This window comes from Eupeodes corollae, chromosome 3 (assembly GCF_945859685.1).
Source record: "Eupeodes corollae chromosome 3, idEupCoro1.1, whole genome shotgun sequence".
Classification (NCBI taxonomy): Eukaryota; Metazoa; Arthropoda; class Insecta; order Diptera; family Syrphidae; genus Eupeodes; species Eupeodes corollae.
This window is the reverse complement of record NC_079149.1, coordinates 54,051,164-54,075,593: the sequence shown is the minus strand read 5'-3', so window position 1 is coordinate 54,075,593 and position 24,430 is coordinate 54,051,164. Positions and strand designations below refer to the sequence as shown.

Genomic DNA, 24,430 nt, shown 5'->3' with positions numbered 1-24,430 from the left:
AATTTTAAGAACATATAAATCAAACTTTCCACGAAAATACGGTTAAATCATAAAAATGTTTTCCTTTTCGGATTTTTGAATGGATAGTACGACTTACAAACAGAGAGGTATGTATGGGTCATATTGCCCCCTTTAACCCCAATGCTTGACACTAAAACAAATTTAAAAAAAAATATAAAACCCCCAAAAAATTAATTCACTAAAGAAAAAAGGGATACATTTTTAATATAAACCATTTTGTGTTTGTTTTATATTGACTTTAAAAATTACTTCAAAAAATATATCTAAAAATTTCCTTGCTTTAAAATTGTGATAGGTATTTTATTTTAGTCATAAATCTATCAAATAAAAGTATCTGCTTGTTAAAATTCGTGAGCCCTTAAATGAAAGTTGAGAACATTTTTGTATCTAATTTTTCAATACGAATTAACTGACTCAACTTAATCAAATTAAAAAAAAAAAGGTTCCTAAAAACGTAATCAGTAGACTCTGGTATGGTATGGTAATTTATCTTTCACTTATGTTTTAACTACGGCCCTGATTTCGCCTACCTAACCCCTGCTCCTTTTGTTTCTATTAAAAATACCAAAACCAAACCAAAACCAACGAACATAACATTTTCGAAGGCAAACAAGAACAACAAAACGAACAGAAATACAAATTAAAACAAGCAACAAGAGTAAAAGAGAACACCAACTCTAAATCAACCAATCACAGTGACTTAAATTTGCTATCTCGTGATATTTAACCAATGCAACTGGCTACCGATGACGTGTTTTCTATTTATAGCCGAAAAACAAGTGAAGTGACTCATATTGTTTTCTCTCCACACACCACACAAATCCACAATAATACGGCTCGGCTCGGCTACACTCTGATCTGACGACTCTAACTCTGAGTACTTTTCATTCATTCGTAAACATTTGATAAAGCTAGCCATACACGATGAACATGTTCGGCGAACCTGCTCGTGTTCGCTGTTTGTTTTCTCGTGTATGGGCTTGTATGCGAACCGCTCGCTGTTGGCGAAAATTTTCGATTTTTTCATGTTCGTTAGCTGTCATGTTCGTCGTATATGGCGATGTTCGCGAACAAATTCTCATTTCTCATATGAATGTTGTCGAGTGAACATCGCGGAAGATGGCAACTGCAAGTCACATTTTTATAGAGGAGTTTTTGGAATTACTGCACAATGAGGTTGCTATCTGGGATACGAAAAGCGAAAAATATAAAAATAAAATTGAAAAAAACAAAGCTTGGGAAAACCTCCTACAAAAATATAAGGATTTTGACAAAAGTGCCACTTTGGACAATGTAAAAAAAAAATATAACGCGCTTAGATCCTCGTACAGAAGGGAGCTAAGCAAAATAAAAAAAAGTGAAAAATCTGGAGCAAGTCCCGAAGAAGTATACGTGCCAAATTTATGGTACTTCAATAACATGGATTTCTTGCGGGATCAAGAAACTCAACTTGATGGGATTAACACTTACGATGAGACAGAAACGGTAATTTTTTTTATCTTTTTATTTCATAATTTCATAATTTTAAATTTATACATATTTATCTTGCCAATCTACACTTCCAATAGTGTTAAAATAAGAACAAAATTTGTGGCGAATATTAGCTGCGTTTACGGTTATATTGCCACTATTTATTGGCTGCAAATCTGTTAAAATAGCACTTTTATCATCAGTTGAACAATTAGTTTCATTATATTCATATTTATTCAAGTAACACAAATTTTTTTTTATCAAAAAATTATGTAAATAACAGCATGCAAGTGTTATTATAGCAGCTTTGTCAGGAGCTAAATTAATTGTTGTGTGTAGAACTCGGAAACGGTTAGCCAATATTCCAAATGCATTTTCCACTATTCGACGTGCTCGAGACAACCTATAGTTGAAAATTCGCTCCTGTTTTGTTAAATGATGTCGACTGTATGGCTTCATAAGGTTTTCCAAAAGAGGAAACGCATCATCTCCAACTATGACATAAGGAAGCACATCGTCAGATAATGGAAGTTTTTCTGGTTCAGGCAGGTTGAGAAGACCTTCATCGTAATTGTATTTCAATTGTGACTGTCCAAATACACCAGAATCAGAAGCTCGTCCATTAATACCAACCTCTATTCCCAAAAATTCATAATTTGCGTTCACCAGCGCCATCATGACAATGCTAAATTGTTTTTTATAATTGAAGTAGTAAGACCCAGATTTAGTTGGTTTAACTATGTTCACGTGTTTCCCATCCAGAGCACCAATGCAATGGTTAAAATTCCATTTATTTTCAAAATCGCTCGCAACTTCCTTCCACTCCTGTGCATTATTTGGCATCTAAAATAAATAAATAATTGTTTAGCATGTTTTTTTTTCATTATTTACTTATTTATTTATTTATAAATATTTTTTTATCATAGCAACCGAGACCAAAAAAAAAAAAGATGGATGATAACTTTCTGGAGAAAGCGGTTTCTTTTCTGGAGAACTCAAAAGCTACCCCCGAAAGAGATGAAGCTTCGATTTATGGCGAAGCATGGGCAATTGGCTTCCGAAAAATGGACCCAGAGCAACAGTTATTCGCCAAACGGATAATTGATGATGCAATACTTCAAGGCCAGCTACGAAACCTAAGCATATGGAGTTCCATCAGCTCACGAAGACAAATAGTGTCACACTATACACCACCCAACATCCAATACAGCCCCTCTGTTTCTCCATACTCTGGACACTTTTCTTCGTCAACACCATCACCTAGCGAACACATAAATATAATTTCCAATGAAATTATTCAGTCACCAATTCAACAGCTTTTGAATGATCCACAGTATCAAGATTTTGATTAAGAAATTATATGAATTCATGTACCTAATATACATATGTACTACTTACCTTAATAAAATCTTTTAATTCCGAAATAATTGCTTCACACGTTTCAATTATTATTTTTCCCAGGCATTGTGCGGAAATATTTGTTAGAAATTTGAGATCTTCGTAGCTTTGTCCAGTGGCGAGGAATCGCAAAGTTGCAGATAACCTTTCATCAGGCGTTATGGCATCTCTCATAACAGTATCTTTTTTAATTATTAAAGGTGTAACTTTGTAAAGAAGCTCTCTATACGTTTTGGCTTCCATTCTCAAAAAATTTTTTAAATCTTCGTGTGATGTTACCTCCAGTTCTCTCAATAAATTAACATGAGAACGAATATAACGTTTTTGAAGCCAGTCTTTCATCCACAACCTTTTATTGTTTTTTGTTTTGTTTTTATTTTTTTCACATAAATAAATTGCCATAAGGGCAACTACTTGCGCTTCTCTTTTAGACATCCTTCTCTCTTGAACAATCGTCCCGAAATGAATGTTCGTCGTTGTGTTTGTCGTGTGTGGGCTAACGCAAACGAACATGTTCGCCGAACATGTTCATCGTGTATGGCTAGCTTAAAGTAAGGTGTGTGAACGTAACGTACTCGTGTCACATAATATATAAGAAAATATATAGGAAGTGCGTGTTTTTCGCAATTGTTGTATTTACATGCAATAAAATAACTTATTTTATTTTCTATATAAAATTTAAATGAAACAATAAACAACTAAATTAAAGTGAAGTGAAATAAAACTAAGAATGCGATAAAGAGGTTAACAAAGCGAGTGGAGAGTTACGATAAATCTGTCACAGTTCAAGGTTTTTTTCTTTTAATCCCCAAGAAAATCGGACTTTTAAAGTGTTTCTAATTTAATATTATTAATTTTATCAATTATTTCGTGAATGTGGCTTAGTATTGCATTGGAAGTTGTAATTAAAAACGCAATTTAGTAAAATTAAAACACAAGGAGAGAAAAAATTCTCCAATTGGAATTTGACAGTGACAGTTTAGTGAATTCAACCACCACCCATTGTGTACACTAAAAACCAAAAGTTTGAAGTGTTTTCGCCTTTGCCTTAGAAAAGAAAATACATTAATTAAAAAAACACAAAAAAATGAAAACACCTGCAAAATCTGTTGCTGCAGTAAATACTGCAAATACCACAATCAATAATAACAATAACACACAAGGAGGTGGTAATAATAACAACAATTTGAGTAATCCGACCAACAATATGGATGCTTCGTTTTATGATGATAAACAACAACAGCAACAACAACAAACTCAACAGCAGTTCGCCGCACCCGCAGGCAATGCTTCAAAGAGACCAATATCGCTGGATCTAAACACATCGAAGAGTAATCCTGCCAAGAAACAACGGATGAGTGAAGTTGTTCCAACTCCTATGCTCCTGGAACAGCTGGCAACGCCTGATTTGGAAAAGATCCTAATGCCAATTAATTTACTTAATGATCTTACACCACTAGCATTTTCTTCCAAGGTAAATTTTAATTTCATGATTTTTTTTTGTGTACCTATGTATTTTAAAACTGCTTTAGGTAATTTGAGTTTAAGGAGACATTAGATCTAACATATCATTATGTGACATTCTTTTTTAAAGCTGGTTAAACATTGACTAAGTATTCCTAAATAATGTCTCCATATCACTTTCAATTAAGTTTTGTATCAAAAAAGACTAGAGTGAGAAATTGAAATTGAGAAGGAGATAACGATGTTCTTTTATTTTGAATGTCTATACGGTAAATATACCAGCACACGGCATCTAAAGAGCATATTCTTACTTTAAAATAAGCTAAATTTAGCGTTTATCATAAGCATTATGGTTTATTTGTAAAGCCTGCATAAATTAATGTCTATCACTCTTACTCTGGTAACAAAACGAGATCGAAGAATCGAATTAAAATTTCGATCCAGGTATATGGTGACACTGAATCCAAGAATCGAAGTCAAATAGAATCGAAAAGACATTTGTCTGCGTACTGCTACTTTCAAATTTTATAACAATGCTCTCAACACAAAGACGAGCGCCAAATTACATTTAGCTTAGAACCAAAAACACCAATAACTCAATTCCCCGATTCAGGTTTACTAACAAATGTTCACCTCTTTCAGTGGGATTGGATCGAGTAATCCTATTTCGATCCGATCCAGCTCTATAAGTCGCTAAATCCTGATTCGATTCTCCTTGTAAACGCGGTTTCTTTCACACACTTCTCAGTGGATTTTAATAAAACTCTACGAAAGTATAGGAAAATGCCAGTACCTAGTGCATTGCAGTTTAGAGTTATGAAAACTGTCAGAACGAGTCCAAGCAGAAACTTTGTAATAATATCAATTAAAATTGAAGGAATAATTAAAAGAACAACATTAGATAAGTTTTTAAGTTAGTTAAATTAAATTATTTTGTATTTTACTTTTTTATTTACTTTCCTCCAAATTTGATTTGCTATTTGGTATAACAATGAAAAACCAGGCATTGAACTAAATTTGAAACCAACTCTTATTGTGTTTTATTCAATGGCTTAAATAACTGATTTTAACAGTTTTTAGAAAAGATTGCACTAGTTTAGTTCAATGAATGCTTATCAGTTTAAAGCAATGCAAACATTTTCTCAAAAAAAGGAGGTTTTCTTTTTTGCCTATGAGCGTTAAGGGCCTCAAATTTGTGTTTTGAGCGTGTTGTTGTTCAGTTGGCACACTATGAGCTCAGAATAAAATAACTGATCAAACAGAGTTGAATGCCGTCCGCAAGCATTTGCTCGTTGAAAGTTTGACTATAATTTATTTTTACATTTTAACTTAATTTTAATGACGAGTAAATTGACAAATGTCAAATAGCGACACGCTTTGTTCAGATAATGTTCAGAGCATGTAGTAGTTAAGTGCAGCTTGTTGAACACAACTAACTTGTGAAGGAAATATCGTCACAGCATTATATCTATATAACAGAGTGAAACAAGCATCGTTTTAATTTACAAACTTTGTACAATATAAACCAAGGGACTCTCAAAGCAGAGAGAAAAAACTGTCTCAAAGTAACTCTACCTACACAACAGACCAACATAACAAATTTTGATGAATTTTTGCAAAAGGTTTCTATAAGGAAAGATACGACCTTGGGGAACAAAATAAGCTACTCAAAGTCCCAAAACATCGTAAATATCTTTAAAGAAAAATACTTTTGGTTAATCTATAGAACTCGTCCTATAGTACCAGCTTTCTATTTTTTTAAATAAAAACGTATTTAATAAATTGCATATAGTTAAGTTCTAAGAAATACTTATAACAATTATGAGGGTACTGACTCTTTCTAGGAATTGAAACATTCTTAAGAGCACCTCTTGTCATTAAAAGTGTCTCTCAACCTAAGCATGTAGATTCAGCATACAAATTGTAGATCCTTTGAATACCCTCTATTACTAGCATAAAAGAATGGTTAAAAATTTTAAGTCGCTGTCCCTGGCTCCCTATTAGCTCCAGCGCCACCTAATCTATATCTATTTTTTCATTCCTAGCAGAGCTTGTGTAATGCTGAAATTGCTTAAAGATAAGCACACAAAGAATCACTCTGCTGCTTCCAAAACAATGTAAAAAATAGATTACAAAACCGAAACTTCCAAATACATTTAAACTGGTATAAACTTTTCATTTTTAGAGTTCTTAACTTTTTCTTCATAGAGTTTTGATTCAGTTTTTGTATGTAAAAAATTACATTTTACTTATGTAAAAGTTCATTTTGTTTCTAAATTAATTAATGTTTAATAGCAAAGAACGTTTGTAGTATTAGCATGCAAATAAAATAAACTTCGCTTTTGGCATAAAGAACAACTGGCAACCACATGTGAACTAGATTGATAAATTGTCTTTCTTTAGTTGAATCCGTAGAACCATAGTCCCCAGGACAACATAACTAAAATTCTTTTTTTATAATATTAAAAACTTCCATGTAGGTAGCCTATAACTTAAATTTATTCTTCTGTTTTTTTATTTTTAGGTGACATCTGAACAAGAAGGTTTTGCCAAGGGATTTGTTGAAGCACTTAAAAGTCTCCAAAATAACGACAACAATAATTCTCACACAAATGGAATGAGTGGCGGTTCATTTACATACACAAATTTGGGTAAGAAAATAATAAAATCTATTCTATTATTTGTAGATACTTATAGTATGTTTGTTTTTTTGCAGATGACTCATATCCAGTTGCTATTAAAGACGAACCACAAAATCCACCAGCCTCACCACCCCAATTAACTCCAATTGATTTGGAAAATCAAGAAAAAATCAAACTAGAACGCAAGAGACAACGGAATCGTGTAGCAGCATCAAAGTGTCGCAAGCGTAAACTGGAACGCATTTCAAAACTCGAAGAGAAAGTTAAAGAACTCAAAGGAGAAAATGCTGACCTTGCGCTCGTTTTAAAGAATCTCAAAGATCATGTATTCCAATTAAAACAACAAGTTATCGATCACATCAATGCTGGTTGCAATATTGCATTATATAATGGCGCTACCCTTTTGCAAAGCAAATAACAGGAGGATTTCGCCGATATACTTGATGGCAGTGGAGGCGGGGGAAGTGGATCGTCGCTGGACTCCTCTGAAGCTGCCACAACGGCAACATACGAATTAGTTGTGCCCTCCGAAGAGGAATCCCTCCAGCCAGTTGAAATAGCCGCCAATGCAAATGCCAATGCCAATGAAACAAATGATGCAAACGACAGACCTCTACTATTCGTGATAGTAACCGATTATAATATGCAATAGGATAGAATAGTAACACAATTTAACTACATAATAATATATTGTCTCTTAATTGGCTGTAGTAAGAGAGTAAGTGAGTGTGCAAAGGGGAAGCATAAGAGATATGCTCTTTTACTCGTTAATCGGCCAATCGGTTCTTATTTAATTTCTAAGCTTAAAAACTGTGTGCTTTTTGATAGAGCTTACGCGTTGATTGTAATATTTTGCTTTTTAGCTTCTCTTTATTTTACTTTTTATAGCAAAGTGCCTTTCAAATATTTTTTTAAAGTTTTTTTTTATATGAATATTAAAAATCGAGAGATTGATGCTTTCGATAAATTACAAATTAGAATGAAGCAATCTTTGGTAAACAAAAACAAAGACAGAATGGCCTTAAATTTTACACATAACACAAATTAAATAACACTTTATTAATATATATATTATATATATTTATATATATACCTATTATAAACTACTTAACACACGTGCAAACATTATATAATTTATTTTAGTTTTATTAAACAAAAAATAAATCATATAATATTGTATATAGTATTATTAATTTTAAATGTGTATTTTTTTTATTTTTCAAAGCTTTAGAAAGTATCCTTGAATAACAGAAAAAAAAAGATAAAAACATACATAGATACTCAAAAGACAACACTTTTAACAAATCTAATTTGATATTTTCTATTAATTAATAATGATGTAGGTGTATTAACATATAATATACATTGTATACTTATTATGTACAGAGAATTCTTGTTCTTAACATTGTGTATTTTATTTTATTTTTTGAAAAAAGGTTTTAATTTAAGTTAAATATAATATTTTATTTTTTCCTTATAATGTATGAAACAATTATTTTAAGAGAATACAATTTAAGAAATATAATTTAATATTTTAAATAGTTTGTTTTATTATAAAGCATAGATACAAATATTGATGTTCAAATGGTAGACATGTGCATTCAAGAGGACACAAGCGTCCATAGGTTTTTTCTTAAAACCAACCTCTGTCTATCAACTCCTACTCTCACCTCCACGTGGTGAACATCGGGTGCCTAGTACCTCAACTGGAGATTGGGTTCCAACCCCAGTGGAAAGTTGTTGGGGGCAGCAAACGAGAGAGGTGGGGAGAGGTGTTTCCACTAAGGCACCTCTCCTTATCCAGACGGCAGCGGAGGAATTCCCGAGATGGAATCAACGGTGGCGTCTACAGTTCCAGTAAGGTTGAACTACTTAGTGAACACCTTATAGGGCTTCTTCGACTTATTCGGAGCCCAGGCCTGTAAGGAGCGGTTTTATCCGGCTCCCCATCCTTGGAGTTATACTTAGGATCTGGCCCTCCAGGTTGGAGGTTGTGCGTCGGGGTGACTTCCTGGCCACGTAAAAGCTTTCAAAGTTGCGAAGCACCAACAAGCCTCGGATACGGACGGATTTACTGTTGACAACCAACGCAAACGAATAAAGGACAACGAACTTCGGATATGCACGTGGAATGTTAGGTCCCTTAACAGACCACGTGCGGCCGAAGAATTAGCGGAGGCCCTAGAACGATATAAAGCAGATATCACCGCCATCCAGGAAATACGATGGGATGGGCCGGGCAAAAAGAGGATGAAAAACTGCGATATTTACTATGGTGACTGCTACCACGAAAACCAACAGCGCTTATTTGGATGCGGATTCGTCATTGGAGCCAGACTTAGGCAAGAAGTCTTGAGCTATAGGTGCATCAATGAGCGCCTCATGACCATACGCATCAAGGCTAAATTCGGCAACATTAGCCTGATATGCGCGCACGCCCCCACAGAAGAGAAAGACGACAACACCAAAGATATGTTCTTCGAGCTCTTAGACAAAACATATGAGCAGTGCCCTAGCTACGATATTAAAATAGTCCTGGGCGATTTTAATGCCAAGCTAGGAAGGGAAGACATCTTTGGTGGAATAATCGGGAAAAACAGCCTGCACGACAACACTTCCGATAATGGATTCAGGCTCATAGATTTTGCTGCGGGGCGAAACGTCATGGTAGCCAGTACGCGTTTTCCACACCTCAACATCCACAAAGGAACTTGGACTTCTCCAGATCAATCTACCGTCAACCAGATTGACCATATTGCGATCGACGCCAGACACGCTTCCAGCATTATGGATGTACGAACTTTCCGAGGAGCTAACATCGACTCGGACCACTACCTCGTTGTAGCCAGGGTAGCACTTCGGATTTCCAGACCCAAGGCAAAACAGGGAGGTGCTGGGAGAAGATACAACGTCGAACGGCTACAATCGCCAGAGATCGCCAAATCCTTTTCCGACCGAGTGACAAGTAACCTCTCTCGAAGTTCTCTGCCGCCAACACAATGTATCGAAAACCAGTGGCAACATTGCCAAGATGCTATCAGAGAAGCCGCCTCTGATGTGCTGGGTTTCAAACAGCCACCAACAAGGAACCCCTGGTTTGATGAGGAATGTCGGCAGGCAAATGCAGCCAAACAAGAGGCACGCAAAGCGGCGCTGCATAAAAGGACGAGAGCTGCTCGTGAGCTCTATGAGCAGAAGAGGCGAGAGGAACGCCGACTTTTCAGAAGGAAAAAGAGAGGGCATGAGAAGCGTGCGGTCGAAGATGTTGAGAGGTATAAAAGCAGGAATGAGGTTCGAAAGTTTTATGAACAGGTGAAACGAAATTCACAGGTACATAAACCTAGAACCGAAGGCTGCAAAGACGAAAGTGGAAACATCATAGTGGAACCGCAGTCAATGCTGAGGATATGGAAGGACCACTTCTGCAGACTGTATAACGGCGACGAAGAACTGAATCCCGCTGTCAGGCAGGATGACCCATTCGATATAGACGACGAAAGCCAACAATCCCGTCCTCCCGACTTAGACGAAGTAAAGATTGCCATATCTAAGTTGAAGTCTAATAAAGCCGCTGGAGCAGATGGCTTGAATGCCGAGCTCTTTAAAGCAGCTGGAGATAAGTTGGTTAGGAGCATGCACCATCTTATCTGTAAGATATGGTCGGAAGAAAACATGCCCGATGAATGGAACCTCAGTATTGTTTGCCCGATCCTGAAAAAAGGAGACCCTCTAAACTGCACCAACTATAGAGGAATAAGTCTACTTAACATCGCCTATAAAATCTTCTCTGCCATAATATGTGAACGTCTAAAGCCCATCGTCAACAACCTGATAGGTCCTTATCAGTGTGGTTTTAGACCAGGAAAGTCCACAGTTGATCAAATATTCACATTACGGCAGATCCTGGAAAAAACTCAAGAGCACCAAATCGACACCCACCATCTTTTCATCGATTTCAAGGCCGCATATGACAGCATCTACAGGGACGAGCTGTATAGAGCCATGTCTAGTTTTGGCATCCCTGCCAAACTCGTCCGTTTGTGCAGGATGACCATGGAGAATTCACGCTGCTCCATAAAGGTTGGAAACAACTTAACAGAACCTTTTGATGTCAAAAAAGGTTTTAGACAAGGTGATGCGCTGTCATGCGATTTTTTTAACATCGTGCTTGAAAGAATAGTGCAGAGCTCACACGTCAACACTAGAGGCACTATCTTTCAAAAGTCTGTCCAATTACTGGCATATGCTGATGACATTGACATAATCGGAAGAACTCAGCGTGATGTCAATGGGGCTTTTGTGAGTATTGAGGCAGAGGCGGCAAAAATGGGTTTAACGGTTAATGAGGGCAAAACAAAGTACATGCTGTCGTCTAGAAAGGACATACAACACCGACGTTTTGGACAAAACGTCACAATCGACAGACGTACCTTTGAGGTAGTCAAGGACTTCGTCTACCTAGGCTCCGCTGTAAACGCAGAAAACAACACCAGCGCTGAGATCAAACGCAGAATAACTCTTGCTAACCGCTGTTTCTTTGGACTAAGAAAGCAATTGAGTAGTAATGTCCTCTCTCGAGGGACCAAAGTGTTGCTATATAAGACCCTTATCATCCCCGTCCTGCTATACGGTGCAGAAGCATGGACCATGACAAAAGCGGATGAAAGCACCTTGGGTCGCTTCGAGAGAAAAGTTCTTCGTGTGATCTACGGTCCCGTATGCATCGAAGGGGAGTGGAGGAGAAGATGGAACGACGAACTGTACGGGCTGTACAGCGACGTAGACTTAGCAAGAAGAGTAAAAGTCCAACGACTAAGATGGCTGGGTCACGTAGAGCGCATGGAAACCAATGCTCCGGCCCGGAAAGTCTTCGAATCCGCACCCACAGGACAGCGCAGTAGAGGAAGGCCGCGGATCAGGTGGCGCGCACAAGTGGAAGGTGACCTCACCCAACTTGGAGCGCGAAACTGGAGACATCTAGCTAGGGACCGAGCTAGATGGAGAAGTTTGTTGGGTGAGGCCCTAGTTCACACAGGACTGTAGCGCCACCTTAAGTAAGTAAGTAAGTAAGATACAAATATTACAGGTATGCATTTTGTAGGTATAAAGTTTCCTTTCTCTATGAACAAAATGGAGAAGAACATTTGTTTACGATTCGAAAAATCTACAGATTATGTTTGATCCTAATATAATCCTAATTGTTTACCTAGCAGAAAAGATTCCCAGAATCCAAAAGAATGCAATCGTTAATGATTCCATTCATCGAATTCAACTAGAGACTTTAAAATTTCATAAATTAGCATCATTTTCCCAATCAATCAAAACATAAGCCTCTAAATAAGTTCTTGTGTGTTTTTCAGGACATAGTCTCTTAAGTACAATGACCTGGACCCGTGCGCGTGAAAAAAAAAACATAGATAAGAAAACGTTAGCAACGACTTAAACCGTTATGAGTTATGAGAATGGATCTATGCGTTTTACTTACAATTATTTTATTCTTCATAGAGCAAACGCAAACTCTCGAACAATTTGATAAATGTGCTACGACAAGATAAATGTGTATGATAAAAATATCGTAATCGCAATTCGTAAGTCATACTTCATCTGGACAGAACATTTACTTATATTGTAATTGAAATACATTCCTTTTAAGAAGATAAACTAAAAATAAACAAACTTCTCGTTTCTTAACACAAATTCGCAAAAACTACGATATAGCGAAATTTTTATTACTTTTTAAAAGAGCTTTGCTTTGTTAACTTCGTTATACATTGATCATACATAATGGGAGCTATCGCGAAAGGGAATACAAATCTCCATAGGAAGGTTTCCCTCTCTTGAGCGGGAAAACTTGAAAGTACTCTTCGGAACTAATTGGTACAAGAAATATACTGTAGCATTTAGTTGTCATTACATGGGATTTTTATTTTAAAGAAATTTCATTCACGGCCGCAAACAAAATTGAGGGATTAAAATGAACAAAATTCAAAGGGAGATTGACGAAAGGCTAAAAGCCCAGTGTAAGCTTTGGATTGAAACCTCATTTGAATGCAAACTAATTATCTTTTTTAACTTATTCTCCTATTCGTAAACTTTTGATCATCAAATTATATTTTTCCTGGTTCAAAGTGGTATCTGCCGATATTATGCATCTGCATTCACAGTACCATAAATTAATATGTCTTCATCAAAAGTCCTAAACTGCTGACCATCTCTAGCAAAGACGTTACAACAGTTGAACATTCACATTCGTTTTTGACGTTCCATAAATCCCATGAAATTTTAAAACTGGCAAACATTAACAAAAATTGAATCATTTTACTTTTTTTAGGAAATAAATTTAAGATCGATATTCACTTAGCTATTTGTAAACCGGTCCGTCAAGCTTTAAACTAAACACCTTAAGATTAAAACTTTGAAAACAAATTTGATGCTGGGATAGTTACCGGAATTCCTGATTTGTCCAGCCTCAGCCCAATAATTGGTAGTATTCCCAGCTTGACGTCAAGTACCACAGGCTTTGGGGGAGAGGACTAGAGAAATAGATCTGTTAAGCACTAAATTCTCCAATTATCGGCCACCGGCCACACAAATATCTCTAAATTTTACATTTTTAACTTCTCATAGGAAGTTATTGTAATGGGTCCGATTTGTCAAATTGAAAATTTTGACATTTCTCGACGTTTCAAGGTCCCTAGAGTCGAAATAAAAGATTTTTAGAAAAATGTATGTGCGTGCGTGTGTACGTACGTCCGTATGTCGTGACGTTTTTTCGTCCTCCATAGCTCAAGAACCAGAAGAGATATCAACTTCAAATAAATGTATTTTAATTTTAATAATAAGGCAGAATGATGTAGAAAGGGCTTTCAAAAAAATTGCGTGGGTGGTTTTTTTACCATAGCAGTTTGAAAAAAAGGTGAACATTTTGGTTAACCTTAAATATCTTACGAACCAAACACGCTAGAGACTTGAATTAAATTTTATATAATATATTGTAACGTGATACAAAACAAGTATATTTTTTGAAAAAAAACAATATAACGGTTTTTTTATAAATCAATAAAACTGAAAAAAAAATTTGTCACCTCCAAAATTTTACGACTGAAATATTATTTCATCTTTAAAATATTTTGAGCAACGAAAAATAATGTTTTTCACATTTGATAAAATTTTGAGAAAAATCGAATTGACAGTTTTTTTTATAAAAAATAAAAATCTAAAAAAAAAACATTACTCAAAGCTCGTAAAAATTAAATATCGATTCAAATATCTTTTCCAAAAACTTGAAATTTAAGCTTTAACCTTATTTTATCTCATAAGAAATATTGTTTTCAACATTTTGAAAAATTTTGAGAAACATTGAATTGACAGTTTAAAAAAAAAAAATTAAAAAAATGTATAAAAGTTGGTAAAATTTGATTTTCGACTCAAATATCTTTTCAAAAATTTGGGATATTGGCTTTAATTTACTTCTATCTTTCAAAAAATCTTGTTGTCAACATTCAGTTAAAGTTTGAAAAAAATTGAATTGACAGTTTTTTTACAAAAAATTAAAAACCGAAAACAGATTAACAAAAGTTGGTAAAAAACGATTTTCGACTCAAATATCTTTTCAAAAATTTGAGATAGTACTAGCTTCTAACTAATATTTTCTTATAAGAAATATTGTTTTCAACATTTGGACAAATTTTGAGAAAAATCGAATTGACATTTAAAAAAAAAAATGTATAAAACTTGGTAAAAATTGATTTTCTACTCAAATATCTCTACAAAAATTTTAAATATTGGCTTTAAACTAATTTTATCTTATGAGAAATATTGTTTTCAACATTTGGTAAAATTTTTAAAAAATTCGAATTGACAGTTTTTTTTACAAAAAAATAAAACTCTAAAAAAAACAATACTAAAACTATAATTTTTATATAAAAATCCAACAGTCCGTTTTTTTATAAAAAAAATAAAATCTACAAGAAATAGTACGCAAATTTGATAAAAATTGATACGAGTACATATAGACAAACTTTTAAGCAAGACAAATCGACAGGCGGGATGGGAAGTTATCAGTGTGGGTCGCATCCCAGCCTCTTTTTTTTTTAAATTTGTACCTTGTTCCTAGCTTCACGTTAAGTTTAAGAGGAAGGGATTTTTGCAGCCTAGAGCCGTAAAATAACACAAAAGCTGATATGAATTTCTGAATCATTGATGTCGGTGCTTCCATCTTTACTAAAGCTATATATTAGAGCAAGCACATACTGTTATGTGGTTGTGGTGACACTGGTCTCTAATAAATTAATTGTAAAATGAAATGTAAGAGAGAGTTCTTGATCGGTCTCAGGCCGTGATAGACGTATTTTTATACCGAACGTGGATAATTAAAGTGGTATTATGAAATATTCTTGTTCCCACAATAATAGGCGTAAAGTCTTTCATTTTAATCGGTATATTATAAAAATACGAACATTTAAATAGATATATGTAGACCTAAGCTTGATGTACCCATTTTTTAGTAATTAAATTCTCAAAGTAAAGATTGTACTCTAGCACTGACATATATGAGTTTTTTTACATTTTACACTTTAAATGACCTTTGCAAAATACTTATAGACGAGAAATATGCGTAAACACATTGCCTGCCCCAACATATGGACTCAGGCTCCATCTAGAAGAATTGTAATATAACGATCAGAGATCTAATATACTAAGACATACATACATATTTAAGTAAAATCGATTCCAAATGGACTAAACATTTGCCAGAGTGTTGGCCTTCCAGCAAACATCAAAAAACATATTTTATTTATTTACTTTAGTAAATCAATTTTATTACCATCGTACAAGTATAAATAATGCTGATCGACGAAATAACGTTTTTTTCTATCCCAATAACAAAGACACTTAAGGTGTCCTAATGTCGAGTCTTTCGTTTAAATTTTTCTATCAAAACAGGCTTTTAAAATATGATTTAAAATGCTAAAAATAACCTAAAATTGAGTTTTTTAGATTTAGTTTAAAAGATTATTTGACTTTATATAAAGTTTTGAGACAACCTTAAATTTGGTACTTTCATAGTTTTAAAAAATACGTTTTGCACTTAATTTGTAGCACTGATTTCGAATCCAAACTTTAATTTTAACTTTCTGCTCAAATTTAAAAGTACCCGTTTTAAACAATATATAATAGAATTGTGAAGACAACAGATTTGTTACAAGAACAAACATTTCTCTTGATTTTTCTGAGATATGTGAAATCTAACAACTTATGAGGATTTTTCGAATATTATATGAAATAGAATTTAGTGGATTGCATTGATTGCAAACATTTAAAATGTCAGGCATTTATTTGCTTTAACTTTTTAAGCTTAAATAACCATAAGTTGGATTCAATATGTGATTTTTAATGATTGAATTCATAAACGACTATATTCTTTCAAAAACCTGGCAGACTTAATATATGGGTTTTGGGTACTCAACTTTAATAGAAATAATCGAGTTCTGCTTTAAGAAAGTATACATTTATATTTTTATATATAAATATATTTGTTTCTGTTTATTATCCAGTAAATCTTTTTAAGAAATAAAAATTATACACATTTACAGTTAACTCTATTATACAAAACTTACAAACATACAATGTGTTGTTACAAGATCAGTTTCTATTATCAGGTAATTCATTTTGCATTTTATAATTATTCTATTTTGAAACAAGTTCCATTTCACTTTATTTGTCTTTTGCGATTCTTCTATAACGGTCAGTTGCAAGATGAAACCATTTCTTAATAACGTGATTTGTATCTGCTACCCTTACTTTGGAAAATTTCTCATGTACACATTCTATAAAATATAAAAATTAACAGTCAATAATATGTACATACATATGTACATATGTATTTTCATAGATTTCAGCATTAAAAGTTTAAAAATTGCTTCATACCTCTTAGTATTTTGATCATTTCAAGATTTTGGATTTCTATGTTCTTGTTTTTGCCATAAAACGAGCACAGAACAGCTAACTCTTTTTTAAAACACGCAAAAAGGCACTTAGAGATGTATTTCTCCCATGTCTGATCGTCAACATTGAGTAGGAAATGTTTCTGAAAAATAACATTTATTTGTATTTTTTTTTTCGATTTGAAGCAAACATTTGTTAAAAATTACAAATAGTTTTCTTGGTATATCATCGTTTTTGATTTTTTCTTCAAAAGCTGCCAAATCTTCTTTGGTCCCAAACGGCGTTCCAAGATTAGTTCTATCGAGTATAGTAGTTTCTTGCCATGTGCTTTGTTTGTTTTTAATTTCCTGAAAATCTTCATAGAGTTTGTCTGTTTTGGCAGCAATTTGTGTCATAAGCTTTCGCAAATCATCAATTGCACTTAAAACCGTAGCTGTATCGAGTGATACGTTTGGGGAATTTATTTTAGATATTTTCGATGGTTGGATAATAGTAGTCTCTGATGCAGATGAAAAGTTATAGCTTTTTGATGTATGGGCTTTTTGGTTATCTAATTTTCTTTTGAGGGCATTTTGAATTGGTGCTACGGTAAAATGGGGCAAAGTTGTTCTTCCTTTTTCTGTAACAATTGAAATTTCTTGCGATTCTGGTTCTATCATTAAACCAATTTGAAACTCCATACAATCATCTGATGCATCGTCTTCCAAATGTTCTTCTTGTTCTTAAATTAGATTACGAAATATACGTATAAACAAACTTTTGGTTTAAATTAAAATTTTATTAAATATTTACCAAATTCATTTTCTTCACCATCGGTTATCATTATCTAAAAAATTAATAAATAAAGTAAAGTTAAGATACAAACGTGTACATTTCTAAATTTGGGTATAGGTATGGTGATGTTTTTTGTATTTTTTAGGTTTTAAGCGCGCATCAAGAAAGGGAGAGAGTTTGAAGAGGGTTCCATTTGCCTTGATTGATTTAAGGAAAAGGCAGTGTCGTAAGGCATTAATTCATTCGCGTAGTACGGCTAAAGATTGAATCTCTTTACTTAAAATTAAACGGATGAAGTTAAATTCAGTGTTATAATGATGAGCTATTTGGGGGGGGGGGGGGGCGCAAACATAAACTGGTTAATTTACCAGAGGAAAATATTTTATATTAAGGTACAAAAGGGTAAGACAAAAGACTTCATTACGATGTTCAAGCCATGTACGGTTTTAATGCAACTTATCACTTTAAAATCACATCTTTGGATATTATGCAAAAGTTAGTGATTAGAGTATACGTCCAGAAATTGGAGTTTTATAGATAATATCTAAAAGAAGGAGAAAAACTTCTTGCAACGTCTCAGGAAACCAAAATATCTTGTGGAACATATCGTCTGTGATAGATTCACAAGAGATGGTTTCTGATTCAGATGGTGAGAACTTTAAGATGTTTGTTCTTTTTTCATTGAAGTGGGATCAGGGGGCAACTTCTTCATTGTGGAAAACATCTTATACATTGTCGGAATGGATAATCCTGAAACGCCAAATAATACCTAGAATCATATTGCGACAACAAACAATTAAAATCAGGTTATTCGAGTTATGGAGTGATAATTGAACGCGAAAGGCACTTTTGTAATGATTTTGAAAGGTATTGTTGCTCCCTGAGGTCTGAAGAAATGTAAAATATTTAAATAAACCTGCGAAAGGCACTTTTGTAATGATTTTGAAAGGTATTGTGTTTCCCTGAGGTCTGAAGAAATGTAAAATATTTAAATAAACCTTCGTAAAAATTAAAAAAGGTTGTCAACGATGAAGATCGAAATGGATCTTTTGCCTTATTTGAAAGTTTATGTTTAAATTTTGTATCTTAATGTAAATTTCTAAAAAAGAAATTATAAATATTAATAATTCTAATTTTTAAAGAAGTTTTTACTGATCTCGTAATCTCAAAAATACTGTTAATTTTGCATAAGCATAACGAATAAAAACTGATTTATGTTGTATACAATTTTTCTCGGAGTTTGCAAAGATCACGTAAACCTGAGCCATTTTGGATTCGTATTTTTTGTGTCTGAATCTGATTTCACAGGACCAACATATCTTTAAAGAGATATTTTATTTTATTATGTTTTATACAAGAATTAACTCAATGTTGAAAATGCATAAATATGTATTTACTTAATGTTTTTTAATTTAATTTTGTTAAAAACTATTAACTTATATTTTGTTTTTAGAAAACAAATGCAAAACACGCACAATTTGTGATATACAAAAGGAGGAACGTCAAATAAATGTAAGCTGACGTCTTAGAGGACGTGTTCCAACATCAGGCAAATCTGACAAAGCCAACATTATGGTCTGCACCTACTACTATTGATTTGTAAAAAGGTTCTTTTGGTCAATGATTTAAAGTTTGGCAAATAATTATGGTACGAATATTGAATTTTGGCTTTGTAATTTAATGAACGCTTTGTTCTTCATTCAAACAAAATTATTTTTTAGTTTAACGTTTTAAATTCTTTAATATACAACCATCAAATTTTTAATGGATACATCAGGAAAGAGTAAGCATTGATCCATTTAATAGAAATTGTATGTTGTTATATTTTAAAATTTCATATTGAAAATGTAAGCAAACTGAGTAAACTGAATTAAGCGTTGAGTGAAAAAATGGTATTATATTCTATAAACAACATTTTTTGTGAGAAATACAAAAAGGTGTTACTTAAAGTATAGTGCTAGATGCTTTGAACTAACTTCATGATACTACGAACTTAGAACCAATGTTAGGGATTTATCTGCATTCAACTTCAAAAATTACAAAAGTGAACAAATCTTTTGTCTTTTATCCACAAAATTTTAATTTCTATGTCTCATCTCTATGAAACAGAAGTGTAAAGTTAAAACGAATCACCTTCACTTTTTCAAAACAAAAAACAACGCATGTACACAGTTGAAATAATAGAGTGATAGATGTCTCTCAGATCTAATACTTATCATGAATACTCCTTTTTTGACAGATAATGACATCTACGGTGACATAAGCTATTCCGGTTTTGTTTAGTTAACTTTTTATATAAAACTCCCAACGACACAATTAGGTGACGCTACCATATGTGTGTATTTTTTTAACATCTCTATTGCTTGCACATACTTTTTAAATGTAGTTAAGCATTTAAAACTGGATTTATGTTGAAACCCAAAAGTAATAATAAACCATTGGTAATTCTATTTTACTTCCTATAAAATACAATAACTTTTTGATTGTATTGTGTTGCTTCAGGCCTTCACGAAATTTTAGTGAAATAAATGAAAAAACCTTGTAACAAATGCTTAAAAATAGCAAGAAAACTGGAAAATATTATTGGATAACCCACATATATTTCTTTAAGAGTAAAATAATGGTTTTGATTAGGTACACAGTGTTTTCAAATCATTAGTGGAAATTTAGGTAGAAATGGCGATCTCAAGGCAACCTAGCCAATTAGCGCTGTAGTGCGCCGTTTTGATATAGTGAAAATTTAAGGTTACTATTATTTATATAGTGAATTAAAAGTATCTCACTAATTTAAGAAAAATATTTTAATAAGTTGCATGAACATAACACTTAAAAAAAATGCAAATGAATTTTTTGAATGAAATGTAATAAGACTTTAAAAATGTTACATAGTTAAAAGATTTACTTACTTACTTACTTAAGGTGGCGCTACAGTCCTGTGTGAACTAGGGCCTCACCCAACAAACTTCTCCATCTAGCTCGGTCCCTAGCTAGATGTCTCCAGTTTCGCGCTCCAAGTTGGGTGAGGTCACCTTCTACTTGTGCGCGCCACCTGATCCGCGGTCTTCCTCTACTGCGCTGTCCTGTGGGTGCGGATTCGAAGACTTTCCGGGCCGGAGCATTGGTTTCCATGCGCTCTACGTGACCCAGCCATCTTAGTCGTTGGACTTTTACTTTTCTTGCTAAGTCTACGTCGCTGTACAGCCCGTACAGTTCGTCGTTCCATCTTCTACTCCACTCCCCTTCGATGCATACGGGACCGTAGATCACACGAAGAACTTTTCTCTCGAAGCGACCCAAGGTGCTTTCATCCGCTTTTGTCATGGTCCATGCTTCTGCACCGTATAGCAGGACGGGGATGATAAGGGTCTTATATAGCAACACTTTGGTCCCTCGAGAGAGGACATTACTACTCAATTGCTTTCTTAGTCCAAAGAAACAGCGGTTAGCAAGAGTTATTCTGCGTTTGATCTCAGCGCTGGTGTTGTTTTCTGCGTTTACAGCGGAGCCTAGGTAGACGAAGTCCTTGACTACCTCAAAGGTACGTCTGTCGATTGTGACGTTTTGACCAAAACGTCGGTGTTGTATGTCCTTTCTAGACGACAGCATGTACTTTGTTTTGCCCTCATTAACCGTTAAACCCATTTTTGCCGCCTCTGCCTCAATACTCACAAAAGCCCCATTGACATCACGCTGAGTTCTTCCGATTATGTCAATGTCATCAGCATATGCCAGTAATTGGACAGACTTTTGAAAGATAGTGCCTCTAGTGTTGACGTGTGAGCTCTGCACTATTCTTTCAAGCACGATGTTAAAAAAATCGCATGACAGCGCATCACCTTGTCTAAAACCTTTTTTGACATCAAAAGGTTCTGTTAAGTTGTTTCCAAACTTTATGGAGCAGCGTGAATTCTCCATGGTCATCCTGCACAAACGGACGAGTTTGGCAGGGATGCCAAAACTAGACATGGCTCTATAGAGCTCGTCCCTGTAGATGCTGTCATATGCGGCCTTGAAATCGATGAAAAGATGGTGGGTGTCGATTTGGTGCTCTTGAGTTTTTTCCAGGATCTGCCGTAATGTGAATATTTGATCAACTGTGGACTTTCCTGGTCTAAAACCACACTGATAAGGACCTATCAGGTTGTTGACGATGGGCTTTAGACGTTCACATATTATGGCAGAGAAGATTTTATAGGCGATGTTAAGTAGACTTATTCCTCTATAGTTGGTGCAGTTTAGAGGGTCTCCTTTTTTCAGGATCGGGCAAACAATACTGAGGTTCCATTCATCGGGCATGCTTTCTTCCGACCATATCTTACAGATAAGTTGGTGCATGCTCCTAACCAACTTATCTCCAGCTGCTTTAAAGAGCTCGGCATTCAAGCCATCTGCTCCAGCGGCTTTATTAGACTTCAACTTAGATATGGCAATCTTTACTTCGTCTAAGTCGGGAGGACGGGATTGTTGGCTTTCGTCGTCTATATCGAATGGGTCATCCTGCCTGACAGCGGGATTCAGTTCTTCATCGCCGTTATACAGTCTGCAGAAGTGGTCCTTCCATATCCTCAGCATTGACTGCGGTTCCACTATGATGTTTCCACTTTCGTCTTTGCAGCCTTCGGTTCTAGGTTTATGTACCTGTGAATTTCGTTTCACCTGTTCATAAAACTTTCGAACCTCATTCCTGCTTTTATACCTCTCAACATCTTCGACCGCACGCTTCTCATGCCCTCTCTTTTTCCTTCTGAAAAGTCGGCGTTCCTCTCGCCTCTTCTGCTCATAGAGCTCACGAGCAGCTCTCGTCCTTTTATGCAGCGCCGCTTTGCGTGCCTGTTGTTTGGCTGCATTTGCCTGCCGACATTCCTCATCAAACCAGGGGTTCCTTGTTGGTGGCTGTTTGAAACCCAGCACATCAGAGGCGGCTTCTCTGATTGCATCTTGGCAATGTTGCCACTGGTTTTCGATACATTGTGTTGGCGGCAGAGAACTTCGAGAGAGGTTACTTGTCACTCGGTCGGAAAAGGATTTGGCGATCTCTGGCGATTGTAGCCGTTCGACGTTGTATCTTCTCCCAGCACCTCCCTGTTTTGCCTTGGGTCTGGAAATCCGAAGTGCTACCTTGGCTACAACGAGGTAGTGGTCCGAGTCGATGTTAGCTCCTCGGAAAGTTCGTACATCCATGATGCTGGAAGCGTGTCTGGCGTCGATCGCAATATGGTCAATCTGGTTGACGGTAGATTGATCTGGAGAAGTCCAAGTTCCTTTGTGGATGTTGAGGTGTGGAAAACGCGTACTGGCTACCATTACGTTTCGCCCCGCAGCAAAATCTATGAGCCTGAATCCATTGTCGGAAGTGTTGTCGTGCAGGCTGTTCATCCCGATTATTCCACCAAAGATGTCTTCCCTTCCTAGCTTGGCATTAAAATCGCCCAGGACTATTTTAATATCGTAGCTAGGGCACTGCTCATATGTTTTGTCTAAGAGCTCGAAGAACATATCTTTGGTGTTGTCGTCTTTCTCTTCTGTGGGGGCGTGCGCGCATATCAGGCTAATGTTGCCGAATTTAGCCTTGATGCGTATGGTCATGAGGCGCTCATTGATGCACCTATAGCTCAAGACTTCTTGCCTAAGTCTGGCTCCAATGACGAATCCGCATCCAAATAAGCGCTGTTGGTTTTCGTGGTAGCAGTCACCATAGTAAATATCGCAGTTTTTCATCCTCTTTTTGCCCGGCCCATCCCATCGTATTTCCTGGATGGCGGTGATATCTGCTTTATATCGTTCTAGGGCCTCCGCTAATTCTTCGGCCGCACGTGGTCTGTTAAGGGACCTAACATTCCACGTGCATATCCGAAGTTCGTTGTCCTTTATTCGTTTGCGTTGGTTGTCAACAGTAAATCCGTCCGTATCCGAGGCTTGTTGGTGCTTCGCAACTTTGAAAGCTTTTACGTGGCCAGGAAGTCACCCCGACGCACAACCTCCAACCTGGAGGGCCAGATCCTAAGTATAACTCCAAGGATGGGGAGCCGGATAAAACCGCTCCTTACAGGCCTGGGCTCCGAATAAGTCGAAGAAGCCCTATAAGGTGTTCACTAAGTAGTTCAACCTTACTGGAACTGTAGACGCCACCGTTGATTCCATCTCGGGAATTCCTCCGCTGCCGTCTGGATAAGGAGAGGTGCCTTAGTGGAAACACCTCTCCCCACCTCTCTCGTTTGCTGCCCCCAACAACTTTCCACTGGGGTTGGAACCCAATCTCCAGTTGAGGTACTAGGCACCCGATGTTCACCACGTGGAGGTGAGAGTAGGAGTTGATAGACAGAGGTTGGTTTTAAGAAAAAAACCTATGGACGCTTGTGTCCTCTTGAATGCACATGTCTACCATTTGAACATCTTAAAAGATTTACAGTCTTATTTAAAAACGCTGTATAGAGCCTACATAAAGTTATGTAATCTCTATAATGCCTCTAAACGCAAAAATGCTATTTATAAAACTTATACAAGGTTGCATAGTCCCATAATAAGCTAAACGCGTTTTGAGGTTGAATAGAGCCTACATAAGGAAATTAACGAAGAATTTAAAAAAAATATAGATTTTCGAAAGAGAATATCATAAAAATAATTGGAATTATTTTGTTATATTTTAGTTGTTATGACAACAAGCTGATTTTATAGACATTTTGGTACTTTTTTTGATGTAAGCATTGTATAAC

General features: G+C 35.4%; 3 protein-coding genes across 3 annotated transcripts; 1 reads left to right on the top strand and 2 right to left on the bottom strand.

Moving 5' to 3' along the window:
* Window positions 1–1,000: 1,000 nt before the first annotated feature.
* On the bottom strand, window positions 1,001–3,433 carry LOC129950311 (uncharacterized). Its single transcript, XM_056062205.1, has 2 exons — window positions 2,890–3,433; window positions 1,001–2,334 (listed from the first exon to the last, which is right to left on the bottom strand). Exons 1-2 carry the CDS (start codon window positions 3,400–3,402, stop codon window positions 1,552–1,554), a joined length of 1,296 nt encoding a protein of 431 aa, XP_055918180.1. The 5' UTR covers window positions 3,403–3,433; the 3' UTR covers window positions 1,001–1,551.
* Window positions 3,434–3,437: 4 nt separating this feature from the next.
* Window positions 3,438–8,534, top strand: LOC129950312 (transcription factor Jra). The gene is made up of 3 exons (XM_056062206.1): window positions 3,438–4,363; window positions 6,878–7,004; window positions 7,070–8,534. Exons 1-3 carry the CDS (start codon window positions 3,977–3,979, stop codon window positions 7,411–7,413), a joined length of 858 nt encoding a protein of 285 aa, XP_055918181.1. The 5' UTR covers window positions 3,438–3,976; the 3' UTR covers window positions 7,414–8,534.
* Window positions 8,535–16,490: 7,956 nt separating this feature from the next.
* Window positions 16,491–18,963, bottom strand: LOC129950355 (uncharacterized). Its single transcript, XM_056062270.1, has 5 exons — window positions 18,943–18,963; window positions 17,736–17,769; window positions 17,150–17,664; window positions 16,926–17,085; window positions 16,491–16,825 (listed from the first exon to the last, which is right to left on the bottom strand). Exons 2-5 carry the CDS (start codon window positions 17,764–17,766, stop codon window positions 16,713–16,715), a joined length of 819 nt encoding a protein of 272 aa, XP_055918245.1. The 5' UTR covers window positions 17,767–17,769; window positions 18,943–18,963; the 3' UTR covers window positions 16,491–16,712.
* Between the last annotated feature and the right edge of the window lie 5,467 nt (window positions 18,964–24,430).

Bases quoted from the DNA above. Each gene is read 5' to 3' on its own strand.
- LOC129950311 (XM_056062205.1), bottom strand. From the start codon at position 3,402: ATGTTCGTTTGCGTTAGCCCACACACGACAAACACAACGACGAACATT. The intron at 2,335-2,889 runs GTAAGTAGTACA...TATTTATTTTAG, and splicing joins AATTAAAAGATTTTATTAAG to ATGCCAAATAATGCACAGGA.
- LOC129950355 (XM_056062270.1), bottom strand. From the start codon at position 17,766: ATGATAACCGATGGTGAAGAAAATGAATTTG. The intron at 17,665-17,735 runs GTAAATATTTAA...ATCTAATTTAAG, and splicing joins TGGTGAAGAAAATGAATTTG to AACAAGAAGAACATTTGGAA. The intron at 16,826-16,925 runs GTATGAAGCAAT...TATATTTTATAG, and splicing joins AATGATCAAAATACTAAGAG to AATGTGTACATGAGAAATTT.
- LOC129950312 (XM_056062206.1), top strand. From the start codon at position 3,977: ATGAAAACACCTGCAAAATCTGTTGCTGCAGTAAATACTGCAAATACC. The intron at 4,364-6,877 runs GTAAATTTTAAT...TTTTATTTTTAG, and splicing joins CACTAGCATTTTCTTCCAAG to GTGACATCTGAACAAGAAGG. The intron at 7,005-7,069 runs GTAAGAAAATAA...GTTTTTTTGCAG, and splicing joins ATTTACATACACAAATTTGG to ATGACTCATATCCAGTTGCT.